General features: G+C 47.0%; 1 protein-coding gene and 1 non-coding gene across 6 annotated transcripts in view; one reads left to right on the forward strand and one right to left on the reverse strand.

The window, feature by feature from the left end:
- BLK (BLK proto-oncogene, Src family tyrosine kinase) overlaps positions 1-21061 on the forward strand; it is a 53936-nt gene that overhangs the window by 19380 nt on the left and 13495 nt on the right. For 2 of the 5 annotated variants that reach the window (XM_042243549.2, XM_027964615.3), the window contains exons 2-5: positions 15260-15368; positions 17961-18015; positions 19434-19527; positions 20391-20489. In XM_042243549.2, the coding sequence (XP_042099483.1) occupies positions 15261-15368; positions 17961-18015; positions 19434-19527; positions 20391-20489 (356 nt within the window). In that variant the 5' untranslated portion in view covers position 15260. Of the gene's footprint in view, positions 1-3085; positions 10216-15259; positions 15369-17960; positions 18016-19433; positions 19528-20390; positions 20490-21061 lie in introns of all 5 variants that reach the window. The other 3 variants (XM_042243550.2, XM_060411038.1, XM_060411037.1) reach the window with 2 other exon arrangements.
- Positions 7768-7874, reverse strand: LOC114113276 (U6 spliceosomal RNA). Its single transcript, XR_003588339.2, has one exon. It is a non-coding gene; the product is annotated as a U6 spliceosomal RNA (small nuclear RNA).

Consider the following 21061-nt stretch of genomic DNA (forward strand, 5'->3'; position numbering starts at 1 on the left):
TCTATGAGGTTGAGTGACTTTCTCGAATCCTTGAGTTTATAGTTTTCATCAAATTTGGAATTTCCATCTTTCACTTCTTCCAATTTTTTTTCTCTTCTATCCCTTTTCTGATAATCCAATGACATGTTTTTTGACCACATAATACTGTCTCACAGGTCACTGTGCCTGTTCTTTTTGCACTTTTCTTTCTTTTTTTATTTAAAGTGCTTCATTTAGTTTCTTTTCCTATTGCTATGTCTACAATTTCCAAGGTCCTCATCTTGTTCTAAAATCCTATCGTAATCTACTTTTCCTTGTTTATCACTTATTACTTAATTTTCTAATCAGTTTTATGCTTTTCACAGATGTCATCTCAGTGTCTTATTTTCATTACTTCACATACTTTGGAACAGAGTAGAATCAGCTAACTTTCGAAGCAATAGGATTGATTTTTAAACGTCAGTCTGTGACTCACTATATGGTCTTAAGCCTTTAGACGTGGGTGAGCCTCAGTTTCTTCATCTGTGAAATGGGAAGGAGCGTGTCTACTTTCAGTACTAGACGCAGTACATGTGAAGCCCTTGGCAGTGTGACTGGCCTTGAGCAGGAAGGAACACAGGCCCTCTGCGTTAGTATTCACGCTCCCATTTGATGGGCAAACCCTACGACAGAGCTTTCATAAGCTAATCCTAGATCTCCGTGCCTGTCAATCCGTGTCTGTCGATTATTACAGGTAATTACAATCACTGTAACATTATTACAGTTAACCCCCAAAATGTCAGGGACCTAAGACCTTTGTTTCCCTTTCTTCTTTGCTGTCTTTACCTTTCCCAAATTCCTGTTTGCAAGCATAAAATAGAGCCAACTTTTTCAGTCCAAATGTCCCCACCACCCCCTGAAACCTGTGGAGGTGCTTCTCTGCACAAGTCTCCTTTCTGTTTACCAATTCCACTTCTGAGCTGAGCTTAGAACATTGGAGAGGAGGCTCTCAAGGACCGATGATGGATAATGAGAAAGAAATTCAGGCTGTGAACAGATGTGCATTTGGGAGCACAGCTGCAAGCCTCCGCATGAGAGAACACGGCTTCACGTCAGAGAGGACACTCAGATGCCTGTTCAGCTTCTTCTGCTTCTTCCCCTCTGTCTTCAGCCTCCGGAGGACGACGGTGAGGATTCTGCTCACAGGGTTGTTCTGAGGCTCCTGAGATACACATGTGAAAATGCTTTGCCAGCTGGCAAATATCAGAGTCATGCTGGCTGTTGTAGAAAGGGAAGTTATTTCCCCATGTCCAAAACCTATATAGAAATATATTAACATATAATATGCGTATGGAGGACAAAACATGTTTCCTTTCAAGATAAGAGGATCAGTGGCAGGAAAACTAACAGCGTTATTTATGAGACTCTTTTTTATTTTATTTATGTTTTAGAACTTTTGTGTTGGGGTGTAGCCGATTAACAAACTATGTCATAGTTCCAGGTGAACAGTGAAGGGACTCAGCCACACACACGTATCCATTCTCCCTAAACTCCTCTCATCCCGACTGTCACATAACACTGAGCAGAGCTCCCTGCCCTACACAGTAGGTTCCTGTAGGTTATCCATTTTAAATACAGCAGTGTGTATATGTCCGTCCCAAACTCCCTAATTATCCCTTCCCCCGCATCCTTTCCTCCAGAAAACATGTGCTCATTCTAAGTCTGTGAGTCTCTTTCTGTTTTGTATGTCAAGTTATGAGGGACTCCAATGAAGGTCTGCCTGCAATCTGGGAGACCTGGGCTTGATCCTTGGGTTGGGAAGATCCCCTGGAGAAGGAAATGGCAACCCACTCCACTATTCTTGCCTGGAAAATCCTATGGACAGAGGAGCCTGGCAGGCTGCAGTCCGTGGGGTCACAAAGAGTTGGACACGACTGAGCGACTTCACTATGAAGGCCTGCAAGACTATCTTTTAATCCCTTTTGCAAGTAATGCTCTGGAAGTGCAGCCAAATAAAAGAAAGAATCCTAATGAAGTGGGGTAGGTGAACTGGTCTGCATCAGCATGGTCAGGGAGCTAATTAAAAGTGCAGACACTTGGCCCCAGGCTGGACTTCCATGTCAGAACTGCTGGGGCTGGAACTCAGGAATCTGCAAACTCCCAGCTGTGATAATGCAAGTTAAGCAACTACTATGCTAAGAAATCAGAGCTGACTCCGTTAGGAAGTAGTGAATTCATGATTTAATTTTGTAATAAAAACAATGCAAAAAAAGAGAAAGAAACGAAAGTAGATTAAAGTCCGCAGTCCCATCAGTACCAAATATACCAGTAGTTGTTTGCATTTCAACATATGGGCAGCGTGTTTTACTTATCACCACTGTGGTTTTTTAAATAAACATGTATATGGTGTCTCCAAATAAAAAAATTTTATTCGCAAGCTAGTAATTATCACAAGAATTTAAATATTATCCTGGTGCTACTTTTACACATAATTTGCCTAACAAATTTCAAGCTTCGCTATGTCAGCAGAATAAATGTAGGTGACGCAGTAAGCATGCATCTGTATTTTAACACATTTTCACAGACATGCTGTCTTCCTTCCTGAAGTTTTGCTCAGCACCCTCAGACGTTTCACCACCTGAAAACAGTTTCCATTGAATTTATCATTGTGGGGAGTGAATTTCCACTGTGGAAACATTTTCAGTTTGCAGAATTGAAATAGCCACATGTGTGTCTACTTATCACTGAGCCTAAGTTGGCAGCCACTTTGGCCCCGGGGACACACAAGTCCAAGTCCACTGCCAGCTCGCCCAGCAGCCCTGATATACCCAGGCGGGCGTTACAGCTCTAACAGTGGGTCCTGTGATAGCATTGGGCAGATATTCTGCTAGTATTGAAAATACCGCACAAGGCATTCACTCTGGTTTCTTGACTAATTCCATCACATGCTCTACAATCTAGCCAATGGAAAAAAACTGTTTTCTGAACAAAGTTTCTGTCTCCATGTCTTTGGGAAAGCACTGTTTCTCTATATGTGGATACTACTTAATCCTGGTGGAATTACGCATGGCATTTTTTCTCTGACGTTCTCTCATTCTCATCCTTTACTCTCTCAACTCCCAACAAGCGTGAAAGGAATGCTGGAATTAAAGCATCAGTACTCAGTGACCTCTTGCGGAACCAGGAGCTGAAAATGTTGACAAGGAGCTTTTCAATGAAAGGATCAGGCTGGCATCACCTGAACCAGATCTATCGTAGCATCTCCGAAGTGGTACAGCTGGATATTTGAGCCTCCTGACAGATGAGCCTCCGCATGACGTGAAGCACACGTCACTCCTTTTAGGCATCTGAACTGATCAGAAAAGGCGAACCTGCGTGTAGTGAATCCTGAGAGTTAGTTCTATGTGTGAGAAACACCAACAACCTCAGACACGTGGATGATACCATTCTAATGGCAGAAGATGAAGAGGAATGAAAGAGCCTCTTGATGCGTAAAGGAGGGTAAAGGAGGAGAGTGAGAGAGCTGGCTTAAGATCAACTATTGAAAAAATTAAGATCACGGCATCCGGCCCCATTAACTCACGGCAAATAGAGGGGGAGAAGGTGAAAGTAGTGACAGATTTTCTCTTCTTGGCTCCAAAATCACTGCGGATGGTGGCTGCAGCCATGAAATCGGAAGACGTTTGTTTCTTGACAGGGGAGGTATGACAAACCTAGACAGAGCGTTGAAAAGCAGAGATATTACTCTGCCATCAAAGGTCCATATGGCCGAGGCCATGGTCTTCCCGGGAGAAGGCAATGGCACCCCACGCCAGTACTCTTGCCTGGAGAATCCCAGGGACGGCGGAGCCTAGTGGGCTGCAGTCCATGGGGTCGCACAGAGTCGGACACGACTGAGCGACTTAGCAGCAGCAGCAGCATGGTCTTCCCAGTGGTCAGGTACAGTTGTGAGAGCTGGACCATAAAGAAGGCGGAGAGCCGAAGAATTGATGCTTTTGAACTGTGGTGCTGGAGGAGACAGGAGAGTCCCTTGGACAGCAGGGAGATTAAACTGGTCAATCTTAAGGGAAGTCAACCCCGAATACTCATTGGAAGGACTGATGCTGAAGCTGAAACACCAGTATTTTGGTCTTCTGATGCGAACAGCTGACTCATTGCTGTGAAAGACTGAGGGCTGAAGGAGAAGAGGATGAGATGGCTGGATGGCATCATCGACAATGGACATGAACTTGGGCAAGCTTCTGGAGATGATGAGAGACAGGAAGGCCTAATGTGCCACAGTCCGTGGGGTCGCAAAGAGTTGGACACGACTGGGTGACTCAACAACAACAGTGAGACATAGGGGAGCCCGTCACGAGCCATCGTGAGGAAGCAAACTCCAGAAAGCAGAACATTCCGCAGGACCACCCATCTCGGTCTGACAAATCAATGGCATGAAACAAACCCAAGCAGGGGCTAGGGTGGGTGGGGGTGGGAGGCCACTCCAGTAAAGGTGACCCAAGAGACTCAACCATCCCGCACGGTGTGTGAAGCTTGGCTGAATCCTGAATAGGACAAACCGGCATCAGGAGGCCATTTTTGAGACAATTGGGGGAGACCGATTATGGATTGGATATTAGATAAAACCACAGAATTACTGCTCCTTTTGTTATGTCTGATAACAGCATTGTGATTCTGTGAGAAAAATGTCTCCGTGTCTTAGAGATGCGTACAGAGTATGGCAGGGACACAGCATGTTTCAAGCCATGAGTTTCATTTCACTTTCAAGTTTAAATCCTTTATAAAATGATTTGTCTTAAAATACTTAAAGTATTTCCATCAAGAAGATAATTTCTAACCCTTCCCTGGCGGCCCCGTAGTTAATGCTCCGTGCTTCCAGAGCAAGGGATGTGATTGACTCTTGGCTGGGAAACTAAGATCCCACATGCTGGGCGGTGTGCCCCAAAAAAGGAAAGAATAAAATAAGTAATAATCATAGTATGTAAAGATAATTGGTGAATCTGGGAGATGTGCATAGAGGTGTCCATTATACTCGTGTTTTACATTTTGAATTTTTTTGTTCAAAACAGTTTAGATCTAAAAAATGATATCTGAACCATCCTTTAAGGATTACCTAGTGTTTTCTCGAAGGTGGAAGTGATTTATTCTTGCTCAGCTCACAAGGCCTCTCTTTTGAACGTCATCTGCGTACCCTGCTTGTTGTGACTTGCGTGTACGTCTCTCGTCTTACCGTCCCTCAAGAACAGACATCTTCCTTGTTTCATCTCTGTGTCTTTGCTGCGCCTGACACAGAATGCAGTTTCTGTGACTATGTGAACACAAGAATATGGTTTCTAAGAGCCAGCACTGTTAAGTGGAGGGGATGATATACACAAGGTGAACTACATTCAGGTTGAGCTTTCCTGAACAGGAGACTCGAAAATTTTCAGTTCACGTTCTTTGGCCTCTTTTTAGATCAGAGTCATGCATTGGAGAAGGAAATGGCACCCCACTCCAGTACTCTTCCTGGGAGAATCCCAGGGTTGGCGGAGCCTGGTGGGCTGCCGTCTATGGGATCGCACAGAGTCAGACACGACTGAAGCGACGCAGCAGCAGCAGCAGCAGCAGCATAAGCCCATCGTTGTATTCTTCTCATCTAGGAAATGGGCGTTGCACTAGAGGATTCATGGAGGGGGGCAGGACTTGGAATGCTTAGAAGCTGGCAAATAGTCCGTAAGGATGCAAGGAACTCACCCAAAATGAGCCCTGGCTCTGCTCATAGGCTCACCTGTTCCACCTTGAAGTGGCCCCTCACGTCTGTCAGGTGAAGTCACAGAGTTGAGATTTTGGCCAAGAACATGGCAAAACTTCCAGATACCAGACTTAGGAACCAGTCAGAGGTAGGTGGAAGGCTGTCCCCACAGCGCACTAGCTCAGCTGGGCTTTAAGTCATCTGTAGAAAGAGGGCGGCGCTGCCCGTTTCACAGTTACTAAAGAAACCGTGATTGGTAGTTATTCGTATATGTGGAGTAATAGTGAAGTATTTATAAACACTTACTTTATGTGCCACGTACTGTTCTAAGATGTGCCAGTAGCATGGAATAACTCATCTAATCCTTACAGCAATGTTAAGCAACTTTCGCAAGGACACAGAGGTTGAGCAGAGCAAGACTGGGGTTCAGACCTCTGCATTCTTGTCTTCGGTGCGCTGTGGTCTCTCTCAAACACAACAGTGTTCCTGGGGTGTCTGGCTCAGTATCTGGCACAGGAAGGCCACTTAACACATGAGAGTACCTGCTATTTAAAAGATCTTTTTATTGCAAGGCATGCGGGATCTTAGTTCCCCAACTAGGGATCGAACCCAGGCCTCCTGCCTTGGAAGCAGAGTCTTACCCACTGGGCCGCCAGGGAAGTCCCTGTACCTGCTCTTTAAAAGAGTAAACCAGAGCCACAACGTTGTACTTTTTGTACCTCAACTTTTTATTTATTTATTTATCTATTTTTTAATTTTTACTTTATTTTACTTTACAATACTGTATTGGTTTTGCCATACATTGACATGAATCCACCACGGGTGTACATGCATTCCCAAACATGAACCCCCCTCCCACCTCCTTCCCCATAATATCTCTCTGGGTCATCACCGTGCACCAGCCCCAAGCATGCTGTATCCTGCATCGGACATAGACTGGCGATTCGATTCTTACATGATAGTATACATGTTACAATACCAGTCTCCCAAATCATCCCACCCTCTCCCTCTCCCTCTGAGTCCAAAAGTCCGTTATACACATCTGTGTCTTTTTTGCTGTCTTGCATACAGGGTCATCATTGCCATCTTTCTAAATTCCATATATATGTGTTAGTATACTGTATTGGTGTTTTTCTTTCTGGCTTACTTCACTCTGTATAATCAGCTCCAGTTTCATCCATCTCATCAGAACGGATTCAAATGTATTCTTTTTAATGGCTGAGTAATACTCCATTGTGTATATGTACCACAGCTTTCTGATCCATTCATCTGCTGATGGACATCTAGGTTGTTTCCATGTCCTGGCTATTATAAACAGTGCTGCGATGAACATTGGGGTACATGTGTCTCTTTCAATTCTGGTTTCCTCGGTGTGTACGCCCAGCAGTGGGATTGCTGGGTCATATGGCAGTTCTATTTGCAATTTTTTAAGGAATCTCCACACTGTTCTCCATAGCAGCTGTACTAGTTTGCATTCCCACCAACAGTGTAGGAGGGTTCCCTTTTCTCCACACCCTCTCCAGCATTTATTGCTTGCAGACTTTTGGATCGCAGCCATTCTGACTGGTGTGAAATGGTACCTCATTGTGGTTTTGATTTGCATTTCTCTAATAATGAGTGATGTTGAGCATCTTTTCATGTGTTTGTTAGCCATCCGTATGTCTTCTTTGGAGAAATGTCTATTTAGTTCTTTGGCCCATTTTTTGATTGGGTCGTTTATTTTTCTGGAATTGAGCTGCAGAAGTTGCTTGTATATTTTTGAGATTAGTTGTTTGTCAGTTGCTTCATTTGCTATTATTTTCTCCCATTCAGAATGCTGTCTTTTCAGCTTGCTTATATTTTCCTTTGTTGTGCAGAAGCTTTTAATTTTAATTAGGTCCCATTTGTTCATTTTTGCTTTTATTTCCAGTATTCTGGGAGGGGGGTCATAGAGGATCCTGCTGTGATTTATGTCTGAGAGTGTTTTGCCTATGTTCTCCTCTAGGAGTTTTATAGTTTCTGGTCTTACGTTTAGATCTTTAATCCATTTTGAGTTTATTTTTGTGTGCGGTGTTAGAAAGTGACCTAGTTTCATTCTTAAAAATATGGAACGCTTCACGAATTTGCGTGTCGTCCTTGCACAGGGGCCATGCTAATCTTCTCTGTATCATTCCAATTTTAGTATATGTGCTGCTGAAGCGAGCACTGTACCTCAACTTTTTAAAATTAAAAAAGTAAACCAGTGTCAAACTGAGTTTTCTGTCTTACCGCCACGTGCATTCCAGGGTTGACTTCGTATAATAGAAGGTATTTTCCCACTACGTCCACCTCCTGCCTCTCAGATAACCTGCTTCTGGAGCAGCCAGTGCAGTGGAGGGACTCAGAGCGATCAGCACTTCTGGGGCCACGCGGTGACCTGCCATGCACATTGGCCTCTGACCACCCAGGCCCTCAACCCTAGGAAAGGTCAGGGACTTCAGGGGGTCCCAGGCCAGCTCAGAGCACCGCGAAGCTCTCCTCTGTCACCCAGTTCATCCTCCAGTCACGATTTAGTTAGTACCCTCTCTGCTCCGGTTCTTTCATCTGGTTTGGTCTGCATAACAACCGTATGACTTACGTACAGGCCCTGGGTCCTTGACCTTTATAAAACATAGGTAGCTGCACCCTGTGTCCACATTACCAAACACTTTCCCTATGTTGGATTTGGACTTGAGCACGTCAGCTGATGAATGAACTGCCACCTGCATGCCAACAGTTCCGTCTTGTCCAGATTAGCACTTTCATAGTGTTTGCACAACTGTGTCCATGTTTTGGTGCCTTTTCCCCTAATTTTACACAAATGGACAAATAGTCATTGAAATTACACCTGTGATTGTGGGTGAGTGCATCATTAAAAGACATCTGTGAAAGGCTAAAAATAGACCAAGTTTTTCCAAATAGGCAAGACATAATTGACAGGTTATCAGTATTTATTTTAAAACATGCTGAAAAAAAAACGGTGTTCCATCATGCCAGGTCCGGGATGAAGGAAGCCCACAGACAGGGTAGTGCAAGCAGAAAAGTGCCCTGAAACCCGGTTTAATTCTGCAGAAACGAACTGCCTCCTCAGCCCCAAAGTCTGTTGTTTGGCTTTTCCGGCATTCACCTTTGAGTATGTTTTTTTAAAAAGTCTTTATATGTGAAAATGAGGAATGGTTTCATACTTTCCCATTTTATAGGTGAGGAGACTGAGTCTAGAAGATGAGATGATTTGCCCAGGTTCACCCAGCCAATTGGTCACTTGCTTGGACCACCCACTTCCCCTGGACCAGGGAGGAGGGAGACTGCTGCGCCAGGCTCTCCCTGGAATCCCACGCCTCCCCTCTCCATCAGCGCTCAGACGGCTTTTCCTCTGGGCTGGAGGGCTTGAGAGGCGAGTTCAGTCCCCACAGAGATGAAGATGAGGTGTCAGAACTCGAACTGTGAGCCCTGGTGATAGAGCCCCAGGCAGGGCACCCATGCACCCTTTTTGGGCAGGGAGGTCGGGGGCAGAACAGGCTGAGAGCCCCTCCAGCCCCTGACTCTGCCACCTTCAGTGTGATCTTAGCAAGTCACCTGGCCACTCCATCCTCAGCAGTGAAATGAGAATGACTGTAGCCACCCTACGGATGCTCTGTGCTATGCCGAGTCACTTCAGTCCTGTCAGACTCTGTGCCACCCTATGGACTGTAGTCTCCCAGGCTCCTCTGTCCACAGGATTCTCCAGGCAAGAATACTGGAGTGGGTTGCCATGCCCTTCTCTAGGGGATCTTCCCAACCCAGGGATGGAGCCTGCGTCTCTTACGTCTCCTGCATTGGCAGGCGGGTTCTTTACCACTAGCGCCACCTGGGAAACAAACATGAATATCCAGTAAATCATATCTGTCAAGTCCTTTCAACCTGTGAAATGCTGGCAACTGTAAATAAAAGGTTTTAAGGTTGAGGCTGTGTTTCAGGCTACAAGCATCTCCCCTGGGGCCCACATTGACCTCCCTGCTCCGGTAAAGGTCTGCACGGGGGTCTAACCTAGTCCAAATAAACAAGCATGAGCCCCCTCCCCAGCCTTCCCCTTCTCTTGCTACTCCCCCACCCTCTCTGCACTACACACACACACACATAGCAAACACACGGTTGCTCTGTCATGAACACACACAGGGGCACGTGTGCGCACTCTCACACTTACATGTATACCCTGCTCCTATCAATCAGTCCTTCACTGCTGGAAGGAGGCCAGTATCCCCTGAGTGCAGCAAAGCCCCCTGAAGCTCCTGGGACCTACACACGTTACCTAGGGCTTCTGCATGGACCCTGCGTTCCCTGGCTCCACCCAGCCTGAAACTGCTAAAATATCACAGCAGGGTGGCAACCTGAGCACGGGATGGGTCGCTGCTCGTCACATGCCCTCCTGATTGACTTGGGCTCCCGTCAGAGCCCCTGGGGTGGAGGGACCCTAGAGAACCTATGTGTTTACAAAACCCATGGAAAACCATCTTCATACACACTGCTAAGGAACTGAAGGACAAGGAAGCGTAAGTAGTGGTGATTTAATCTGAGGAATTGTATTGATACTTCTTGTCAACTTATGTGGATGTTCAGTTCTGTTGTTTAAGTGGAGAGAAAGGTTTGCACAGAAAGTTTAAAACTGGTGGCAATAGGGTTGACCAGACAGGGTTGGTCATTGCGCAGGCGCAGAACCTGATGTCCATGTAGGGAAAATTCTAGAAGCTGCTGCCCGCCGACCCTTCGTTGAGCCAGGAGGCTGGAAGAAGGAGGAAAAGCCTGAGACCCAGGGAGTTGTTCCCCAGTGCTGGGGCTCACCCTGGTGCAGGTCTCACACCCTCTCTGGTGCTGAGCAAGGCATTCCCATCTTTTTTCATTTTTCTGCTTGTAGCAATAAGATATGCTTGCTGTTAAAGAATTCAAGGAACATATAAAATCATAAGAAAGCAGTTAAAAAGTCACATGAGGTCCTGTTATTTGAGATAAACAATATTAACATTTTAGGAAATATCTTTTTGGAGCCCTACTTTGCATCAACACTCCCACACACACAGTTTTTTAAATTTGCTTTTTCTTTCTGTTGGAGGTTGGGGATGGGGGTGTTCTACCTCCTTTTCTGTCTCTACCTCCCCCGCCAATAACCAAAGTAAACATCTTGCTGTTTATCCTCCCAAACCTAACCCTAACCCTAACCCTATACAGCGGTTTCTTGTCTCATTCTTTTGCTTTTCCGAATATGGGTAAACCTCACCCGCTTCGTTGTATCCTGCCTTTCTCACCTAGCAATATGTTGTAGAAGTTCCTCTTAGCCTCACTGTAAAGATCTAGCACATTCTTTTTAATAGATGTATCACATTTTAGAGACTTTTAAAGTCCAGCTTTACAGTTGGTGAGCAGTTACGAAGTTTTTATGTTCTGTTTTTTGTTGCTCCAACTATTGCTGCAATAAAGCACATATATCTTATACATTCATATATAATGATGTCTTATTACACCGTGAGATTCTTGTAAATCGAAAAAATGTATATTTTTTCGTTTTAATAGAACTTGAAAGATTGCTTTCTAAAAGTTTGGTAATATCAGCTCTGGGATTTCTTTGGAAGGAATGATGCTAAAGCTGAAACTCCAGTCCTTTGGCCACCTCATGCGAAGAATTGACTCATTGGAAAAGACTTTGATGCTGGGAGGGATTGGGGGCAGGAGGAGAAGGGGACGACAGAGGATGAGATGGCTGGATGGCATCACTGACTTGATGGACGTGAATCTGAGTGAACTCCGGGAGTTGGTGATGGACAGGGAAGCCTGGCGTGCTGCGATTCATGGGGTCGCAAAGAGTCAGACACAACTGAGCGACTGAACTGAACTGAATATTTTATTTGTTCAATAAATGTTTATTAAACACTTATTCCATGCCAGGCACTGTTTTGGTAATTTAGATTTAACAATGTATAATACAAAAATCCAAGTCTTCATAAAGCGTTCAACCTAGAAATGGAGTGAGAAAGAACAATGAAATAACAATAATAAATATTTTTGTACCAGAAATGTAAGAAACACAATTTTCCCTTTATCATCAACAATTGGTATTACCATTCCTTGTATTTATTTCCCAGTCTTATTGACGTAATATAGTCTTTCCTTGATACTCTGATTTGCATTTTCCAATTGGGAAGTAATTTCAGCATTTTCACATGCCTATTTAGTGATTCACATTTCTGTTGGACGGATTGCCTATTTGTAATTTTACTAATTTTTCTATTGAGTAGATTATATGCTAATCCCATACTCCTTGTCAATTTTCATGAGCTCTGTGCACGTTATAAATAGACATTTGTCTGCCGTGCGGTTTGCACGTCTTTTCCCCGATCTATCGCTCATCTGCTGGCTTCATGACGGTTTCCTCCAGCGTATAGTGCCTTTAGCATCTATGAGTTTGCCTTTTGGTTGTGAGTGTGCCCTTCATTCTCTCTCAGCTTCCCGCTCTCCTATCTTGGTTCATCGTCATCTCCAGCTCTGAATCACATGTTGCTGTGGCTGTTATTTTTGTTGTTGTTCAGTCACTAAGTCAATCTAATTCTTTTGCAACCTCATGGACTGCAGCCTTCCAGGTTCCTCTGTCCATTGGAGTCCCCAGGCAAGAATCCTGGACTGGGTCTCCATCTCCTTCCTCAGGGGATCTTCCCGGCCCAGGGATCCAGCCTGCATCTCCTCTGGCTCCTGCACTGGCGGGTGGACTCTTTACCACTGAGCCACCAGGGAAGTCTGGGTCATACGTATCAGATTCCTAATTTTTCTTCCAAATCTTTAATTTAAAGAATTTTTAATATATTTTTTCAGTACGCCTGGAACTTATTTTTAACGTGCTGTGAGATTGGGGTCCAGTTGCACTTTCTTCTAAGTAGATAGATGTCTTCTCAATACCTTTTATTAAAATAAACCCTCAGCTCTCCGCTGAATTAAAATGCCACTGTTTCCGTATGTACAGGAATCTGTTTGCATGCTAATTGTTATGTTTCACTGGTGAGACATCTATTCCTATACCACTTTCATGCTATTTTGATTATACTCTCCTTTTTCATAATTTTAAAGCTGGTATAAAACTTTATTTGGTCTTAGAAACTTTCAGATAATTTTATCCAATTAAAAAAATCATACTTATTATTGAAAGCACTTTTAATGTCTGTTGGGAACAAGAAATAAGCCATAATCAAGCAAGAAAAGAAATGAAAATAATTACAAAACAGTATAATGTAAACCTTAATTGCAATGAATTTGAGAAGTAAGGGAAATAAAGATCTCCTATAAATCATATAAGTTATCAAAATGGCGTAAGAAGGAGGAAAAATAGCAAGAGGCAAATTCCTGTAGAAAAAATTGAAAATTTATTTAAAGATCTATTATTTAAAATCCTAGCAACAGAGGACTTACCAGCTGAGTTCCGTTTAGCCTTTAAAGAACAGATAGCCCCAATGTTATTAAATTACTCAAGATTATAGGAAAAAAGATGAAGAGCTCCCTGGTATGTTAGGAAGCCAGCATCATCTTAATGTTAATTCCTCATAGACTAATCACGCTTGGGAATATAGATTTTCATTCAAAATATAATATTAACAAATAGGGTCTAACCGTGAATCAAAAATCAAAAAGACTAACGTCCTGTAACCTAATAGCTTTTACTCCAGAGTGCAAGGGTGTTTCAGCAGAAAAAAAATTATCAACATAAGTCATTACATCAACAAATTAAAGAAGGAAAACTACTATATTAATAGATATTAAATAGGTACCTGGTGAAATTCAGCAGCCCTTACAAGTACAAACCTACTATCCCTTATCCACTATGTGGATACCGAAACATCTCTGAAAACTGAAATGTTGACCTGTCACTTTGCCACTATATTTCATTTAATGTTAAAGGTGATCTAAACTAACAAAAGAGACTACTTAAATACAAGTAAATACAAAAAGGGGGCTTTGCTGGTGGCTCGGCGGTGTATAATCCGCCTGTAATGCGGGAGACCCAGGTTCAATCCCTGGGTCGGGAAGATCCCCTGAAGGAGGGCATGGCAACCCACTCCAGTATTCCTGCCTGGAGAATCCCATGGACAGAGGAGCCTGGCGGGCTACCATCCACGGGGTCACAGAGAGTGAGACACGACTGAAGCAACTGAGCAGGCACGCACACAGACGCAAGGAGAAAAGTGTTATTCTTTAACACTGTGAAGTTTCAGAACTGTTTACATTATTAGTAACTAAAACCAATTAGTAATTAGTTCCCATTATTATTACTACTAATAACTAGTAATTATTATAGTACTAATAAAATTAGTACTATATTACTAATGTAGTTTACAAATGTTCTTTATGAGAAATATACTGAAAAACAATACTTGGGGGTTATTTGTTACTATAGTTCTCCATCCATCATTCACACTTATTATAGTCTTTTCTTTTTTCAAGATGATTTTGAAGAGAAATAATACGAGGTGTGTGCTTTTGACTCTGAAAGAAATGCTTTACGGTGTTTCTTTGAGTCTAAGACACCGCTGCTCGGAGGGGTAGCGTTTATGTTTCACTAAGAGAGGGGGGAAATGCTGCTAATCACCTGTGAATCACCATTAACTGTAAGACACTGAGACGCGGGAAAAGGGGTGCGCCTTGGCACACGGTGTATATTTCCAGGGGCAGTCAGGAACCCCGTCACCCACACACCCTTCAGACAAGAGCCCTTTCCTCCATAAGCACCTGCCTGGTGGGGGCGGGCCGGCTGTGAGCTGGAGCGTGATGGTCTAGGGTCAGCCCAGGCTCCAAAACTGGCTCTCTGTGTCTGACCAGGGACCAGCTATTTACCATCTCAGACCTCCCACTTGCACTCATTCTGGAGATCTGAAGGATGATATGAGATAGGTGAAGTTCTTGGGCAACAGTAAGCTCTCCCCTCACAGCTGCCCCTGGAGTGAGGGTGTTGGTGACGTGGTGGGGAGGCTGGGGCCTTCCCCACATCTGTCGCTGAAGTCTCTTTATTCAAGAAAAATCTCGATCATATTTCGTTCGCCTCCAGAGAACTTTCCCCGATATTACTGAGAAGAGGACCTTGGGTGCCTACGGGGCTCACTGTGCTGTAAACTACAGCATCTCCTCTGAAAACCTGAGCTGGAAAGAACCTCAGAAGGTTCTCAGGGTCCACGAGAGGGGATGTGATCTTCCCAAGTGAAGACTGAAACCCAGACCATCAGATGCGCTGGTCACCTCTTTCTAGATAGCAAGGCTCCTGCCCCTAGGGCCTGGGATCTACCCCAGCAGGTTTCTGGCACTTTCCTCAGACCAGAGCATCTCTGAGTCCTAAACCCAGGCGTCCCTCCTCTCTGGGCCACCTCTTCCGGCTCTTGGAAAAAGATGCAAACAAGCTTAGCCCGCCCAAACCCCTTCTGAACCCATGTTCTGACTTTGACCTCCACGCTCCCCACTACTGCCTCTCTACCTTTGAAATCGGCCCCCGGAAAGGGTTTGGGGGTTCTCTTGTGCACAGAGGTTCTGAAAACTTACACCGCTGATCTGCTGCGTGCTGTCTGACAGGATGGGAGTGGTGAGCAGCAAAAGACAGGTCAAGGAGAAGGGTAGGAGTGGATGGAGTCCTGTGAAGACCAGCACCCAGAGCAAAGAGCCCCCACCACTGCCGCCCCTGGTGAGTGACCTGGGTGCCCAGTTGGAGAGGGCGGGCAACGGGAGCACAGAGCCTACCTGTGCGGCTCCAGGGCTGCTGCCTGTCTCCAGCCAGGGCCAGCACCATCTCTAGATAACTCAGGGCTCCGACACACAGGCCCCCTCCCACGGCCACCCTGGCTCAAGTCGTGGTGGTGATGTAGTATAAAATTAAACAGCCAGGTTGTTGAGTCAAAATTTATTAGCTGTGTGCTTCAAAGCAGGTTGCTTACCTCCCCTAAGCCTCAGTGTCTGCATCTGTAAAATGGGTACAGTCAGAATGCCTTTCTGATGGGGCTGTGACCATATGCAGTATACATACGGGTATAGAAGGCACACTGCCTTTAGCGCAGGACCAGGCCTGATGGGCCCACCTGTTAATTCTTAGCCAGTTTTCAGTGGGCAAGGGCAGCCTTAAGAGAAAAGGAAATTAAAAAATGTCAACTTGAAAAGAGGAAATTGAGGGAGTCTGGAGCATTCAGCACCATCTGCTGTCCCCATCCCATGGGTGGAGGAGGCCGGTGGGCTGCAGTCCACAGGGTCGCTAAGAGTCGGACACGACTGAGCGACTTCACTTTCACTTTTCACTTTCATGCACTGGAGAAGGAAATGGCACCCCACTCCAGTGTTCTTGCCTGGAGAATCCCAGGGACGGGGGAGCCTGGTGGGCTGCCGTCTGTGGGGTCGCACAGAGTAGGACACGACTGAAGTCACTTAGCAGCAGCAGCAGCAGCAGCAGCAGCTGCCCCATCCCTGCCCAGAAGTTGCTGGAGATCATTGTCCCCTCCTGGTCTGCTCACGAAGCACCATTTGATGGTACCATCCCCAAAGATGCACTTTTAGACAACTATTCCTGCCTCCTCCTGCCTGGCCACCTACTCCCTTTTTATTTGGGGCAGCTGGGAGTCATGCCTGGATCCCCCACTCCAGATCTCTCTACCGCCATCAGCATATCCGTCTGGCCATTGCTTTACTCTGATAGTGACCTGAAGCAGTTGGGGGAGAGGGGATTGCTAATCCCATTTTCTAGAGAAATATTCTCCATCTATGTCCCAATTTAGTGTAGGGCTTGGCAAATAATGAAATGTTTGTTGAATGAACGAATGATTCACTGGGCAAACTCTGACTTAAATTGAATTTGTTACTTGCTGATAAGTATTAGAGTTTGGGATGTTTTTAACTTTTTAAAAGAAGTCACATAATGTATATTAATTATGGGGGAAAATTATAAATACTCATTTGTCCCACTGCCCAATGATATCGGGATTTTCACTTCAGAGCTCCTGCCTCCAGACCCCTTTCCTGTGTGTTATTTATGTGTTTATATTTTCAGTGGAACCATGCAATACATGCCGTTTTGCAAAATGCTACTTCAAAATTGTGTTCAATAAACATAGAATACAAAAGGAATGTTTGTAACACATACATCAAGTTGAAAATAAGAACAAAATGAACACCCAGCACAGCACCCCCTCAGCCTCAGAAGCAGAAAGTGGCCAGTGAGACTGTCTGCTGCCCCCGTCCTTCCTGTCACCTCGGGTCTCACTGACCTGAGTGTTTATCATTTCTTAGCTTCACTTTTTCGGTGTGATCACATATGTATGCATTTCTGTACACTATTCAGTTTGATTTTGCCCTTTGAATCAGATGGCACATATTCGTCTGAGATGTGGGAACTTTTTTTTTTTAATGTTAATTTATTGGTTTATTTTTGGCTGTGCTGGGTCTTTGTTGCTGCTCAGGCTCTTCCCTAGTTGTCTTGCACAAGCTTCTCACGGTGGTGACCGCTCTTATTTCAGAGCACAGGTCCTAGGGCACGTGGGCTCGGTGGTTGTGGCACACGGGCTTAGTTGCTCCTCGGCACGTGCGATCTTCCCAGATCAGGGATCGAACCCACGTCTCCTGCACTGGCAGATGAATTCTTTACCACTGAGCCACCAGGGAAGCCCGGAGACCTGGGTTTCTGACCTCTGTTACATATGTGGGTTTTATCCACGTGAATGTGTGGGACTATAGCCGCAAACTCCCAGAGTTGTCCAGAATTTCACTGCATGACTTTCCAACCAGTCTGTCTGTTTGTCTGTCTTTGGTCAAAGAGTGATTTCCACACTTCAGCAATTTTTATTTAATTTTTGGGGGGCTAGGAGCATTCCTGTATAAAACTTTCTCTACAGGGTATATATCTGGGAATACATTCGTCGAGTTTTAGCGAAATATGCTTTTAAAATAATTTTCCTTGAGAACAAATACTGTTTTGCAACTTCATCTTTTAAAGCAGAGCCAGGCTTTTAACCTGGCTGAGGATCCAGTTCCCCGCCCCCAATTCCACAGCTGCTTCTTACGAAGTTGGGGCATCCCCATGTACCCCTCCTCCAACCCTGTGTGTGGTCTGGCAGATGGTGGGGGGGCGGTAACGGGGGTTGGTGCTGGCACCTGGGGAGTTTCAGCCGCTCATGTAGAGTTTAACTGTGCAGCTCGGGCTCCCCCAGGCCCTCCAGCCGGCAGCCTCACCCACAGGGCCCCACCCAGACCTCAGGGTGTGAACTAATACAGAGCGCCTGCTTTTCCGCTCTAGGTTGTGTTTAACCACCTGGCTCCCCCACCTCCTGACACCACGCACCCAGATCAAGGTAAGAAGGGGCTGCAGCCGAGCGCCCCCTGGCCACGTCCTCTGGGCCCCGGCTTCGTGAGGCTGGAACAGGGGCTAAGGTGGGAGCAGCTGCCTGGAGAAGAGAAGCCCTCGAGGGTTGGAGAGAAGTCTGGAGGGAGGCTGAGTGAGGTGCCCCAGGTTTCACCTGTCAAAGGGGATCTCTCCAGGAGTCTAACCACCAGCTCCCTCAGTATCTGAGCCTCAGTCTTTGTAAAAGACTTTATAAACGAATACCAAAAGAGTTACCGCAAATACAGACAGCATCATCAAACTCAGGCTTTCAAAGATTCCAGCACCCAGCTTCCAAGGGTGAGGGCCGATGTTCTGCATCCCAGCCCCTGCTCTGTCCCACACCTGGAAGCCCCATCGTGTTTCCCAGCCCACTTTTAAAGGCCCCCCGCCAACCTTCTAACCACCCCCAGCCTCCACTTCAGTCTGATGGGAGGGACTGCGGAGACGACATGATGAATTATGTCCTCGGCGGTCCTGCGTCAGCTCAGACTTGGGCAGGGGGCTCACAGGGTGGGGCTTCCAGGAGCAATCCACCCCAGCATCCTCATCACCCACCTGCACCCAGCACCTGGGGTCCTCAGGCTTCCTGCAGTCACACCACTGCACCAAGCAAGCAGCCCAGAGCCCAGCTCTGCCCCAGGACTGCGGAGGACGCCAAACTAATTACGACATGGCTCTTCCCCTGAGGGAGCTCAGAGTCTGCCTACTCTAAAGGGCTGGAGCCCAGTTAGGGGCCTCGCCTGGTGCCTGGTGTTTCTTATCCTGCTGAGGACACGATGAATCACCATTGTGGGGTGGGGGGTGTGGGTCCTTCACTTCCTGCTGGGGACTTTGCACCTCCAGGAAGAAAGCTCAGGGGAAAGAAATAAAGCAACAGCCTTGGGCACACGTATTCCAGCCCCTCCTTCCCGGCAGAGAGGGGTGAATAGCCAGGCTTTGGTGTCAAAGCTGAGTCATCTTCTCCCAGGGAAGATAAGTGGTCTCCAGATGACCTTTTCCTGGAGGGGTCTTGGCTTCCCACAGCTGTGCAGAGTAGTGGTCACTGGAAAATCTCTAAGCCAAGCTCCGGAGCCCCCTCCCCACCTCTGCTGTGGGACCACCAGCTTGTCTGGGTACTGTCAGGCTGAGCACTGTGACCAAGCCCCGGGCACAGTCACAGGTCAAAGTTACAGCTGCCATGTCCTGAGACCACCACTGCCCTTGGAACAGAGGTGGGGAGGGCAGGAGGGGAGGCTCACGGCCTATAAGGGCTGAGAGATCCGCCCACGCTGGTCCCAGACTTGGGTCTGCAGCCCTCAGGTCCACAAAGCTCATCTCCCTAGACCCTCGGGACTCTCCCAGCCCCTACCGCGGCTCTCGCGGCCACGTCTAATCTGTTCCCTTTAGAGAATCACTTCGTGGTGGCCCTGTATGACTATAAGGCCACGAACGACCGGGACCTGCAGATGCTGAGGGGGGAGAAGCTGCAGATCCTGAAGGAGTAAGTGTCCAGGACCCCGTCCCTGCCGCTGCAGGACCCCCTCCCCTCTCCCCACCCCGACACCCCACAGCTGCCTCCTGAATAACTTCTCCAGTGCCCTGCCCCCTCCCCCCAGCCCAGTCACCCAGCACTTTCTTAAACTTGACCCAATCACCTTTCCTCCATGCACTTTTTAAAAGTCTTCCTGGTGAGGTGGTTCCTATTCACTACCTCCTGCTCTGCTGTCAAAATCCTATCCTTCCTTCAAGACCCTCCTCTAATGTCACCTCCTCCATGCAGCCCTCCTGACACCCACAGTGCCTGCCTGACTGCCCCATCACAGCTCTGGGTTGGAGTCAGTTGTGTCCAGATTTATCCCGGATTTCTTCTCAGAAACTCCTCCAAAGTCGAAACTCTGCTTCAAACACCATGCTTGTCCTGTGCAGCCTGGGAGCTGCTTTTGTTCTCGAAGTCCTATGAGGGCCTCCAGCCAAGAGCAGAATGGCTCTTGGTTCGTCCTTTCTTAGCCGCCCTTCTTGTTTCTGTCTTTCCCATCCAGTGCAAACTTACTCCCTAAACTCTAAAAGTGTCCCGTTAATTGAGAGGAGGCTGCTCACTAGAAGACTGGGCGCCTCTTGGGTGAACCAGGCTGTGTAGATACACCTCCCCTGGAGGCCGCATTGTCCCCTTCTTCCCTGGAAGGAAGCTTGCAAGTTGGAAATGACCTGGACACCTCAGGGACTGAGCCACTGGCCCCCGTCCCTTCTCTCCACTCGACTGTCTGCCTCTCAAGTTCTCTGCCTGAGACGCTGCTGTGGGCTGCGAGCTACCCAGGGAGAGGCCCGCGAGAGTCACCGCCCATTCTGTTTCTCTTTCCTTCCTAGAACCGGAGACTGGTGGTTGGCCAAGTCTCTCATCACGGGAAGAGAAGGCTACGTGCCCAGCAACTTTGTGGCCCGGGTAGAGACCCTGGAAGTAGAAAAGTAGGTGGACAGACAGCCCCGCAGGTGTGCTGGCTGCTCTGTTCCAGGCAGGATGGAGCCAGAAAGCAGCTAAAAAGCAGAGCAGGGTGTGAACCCAGCGCGGAGGGCACAGGACGGGGGTGGGGACTTGGAGTCGCTGGGAAAGGCTTGTCTGAAATCCCAGACAGCGTTTAAACGTCACCAGGGAGCCTACGCACGCCTCCCATCTGTGAAGTGAGAGCTGCCCATTTCCTGGCTAACCTGATAGGGACGCCCTTAACCAGCCAGCCTCCTCCCCTGCCTCCAGGGGGCAGGACTCAGGGCTCACACCTCGGGGGACTCACAGGATGGGGGCCTTACAGGAGAGCCTGGGCACAGTATCCTCATCACTCACAAGCACACGGCACCCGCCACGGCCTCAGGCATTAGAGCCCCGAGCAACCAGGGCCAGAGCCCGGCTCTGCCCAGGACTGGGGAGGACGCCAAACCGACTACGACACGGCCCCTCCCCTGAAGGAGCTCAGAGTCTGTCACATTCCTTAGCTGGAACAGGCTAGCAGCCTCGCCCGGTGTGCCCGTCCGGTGATGCTCAC

The sequence above is a fragment of the Ovis aries genome, chromosome 2 (genome assembly GCF_016772045.2).
Source record: "Ovis aries strain OAR_USU_Benz2616 breed Rambouillet chromosome 2, ARS-UI_Ramb_v3.0, whole genome shotgun sequence".
NCBI classification, from domain to species: domain Eukaryota; kingdom Metazoa; phylum Chordata; class Mammalia; order Artiodactyla; family Bovidae; genus Ovis; species Ovis aries.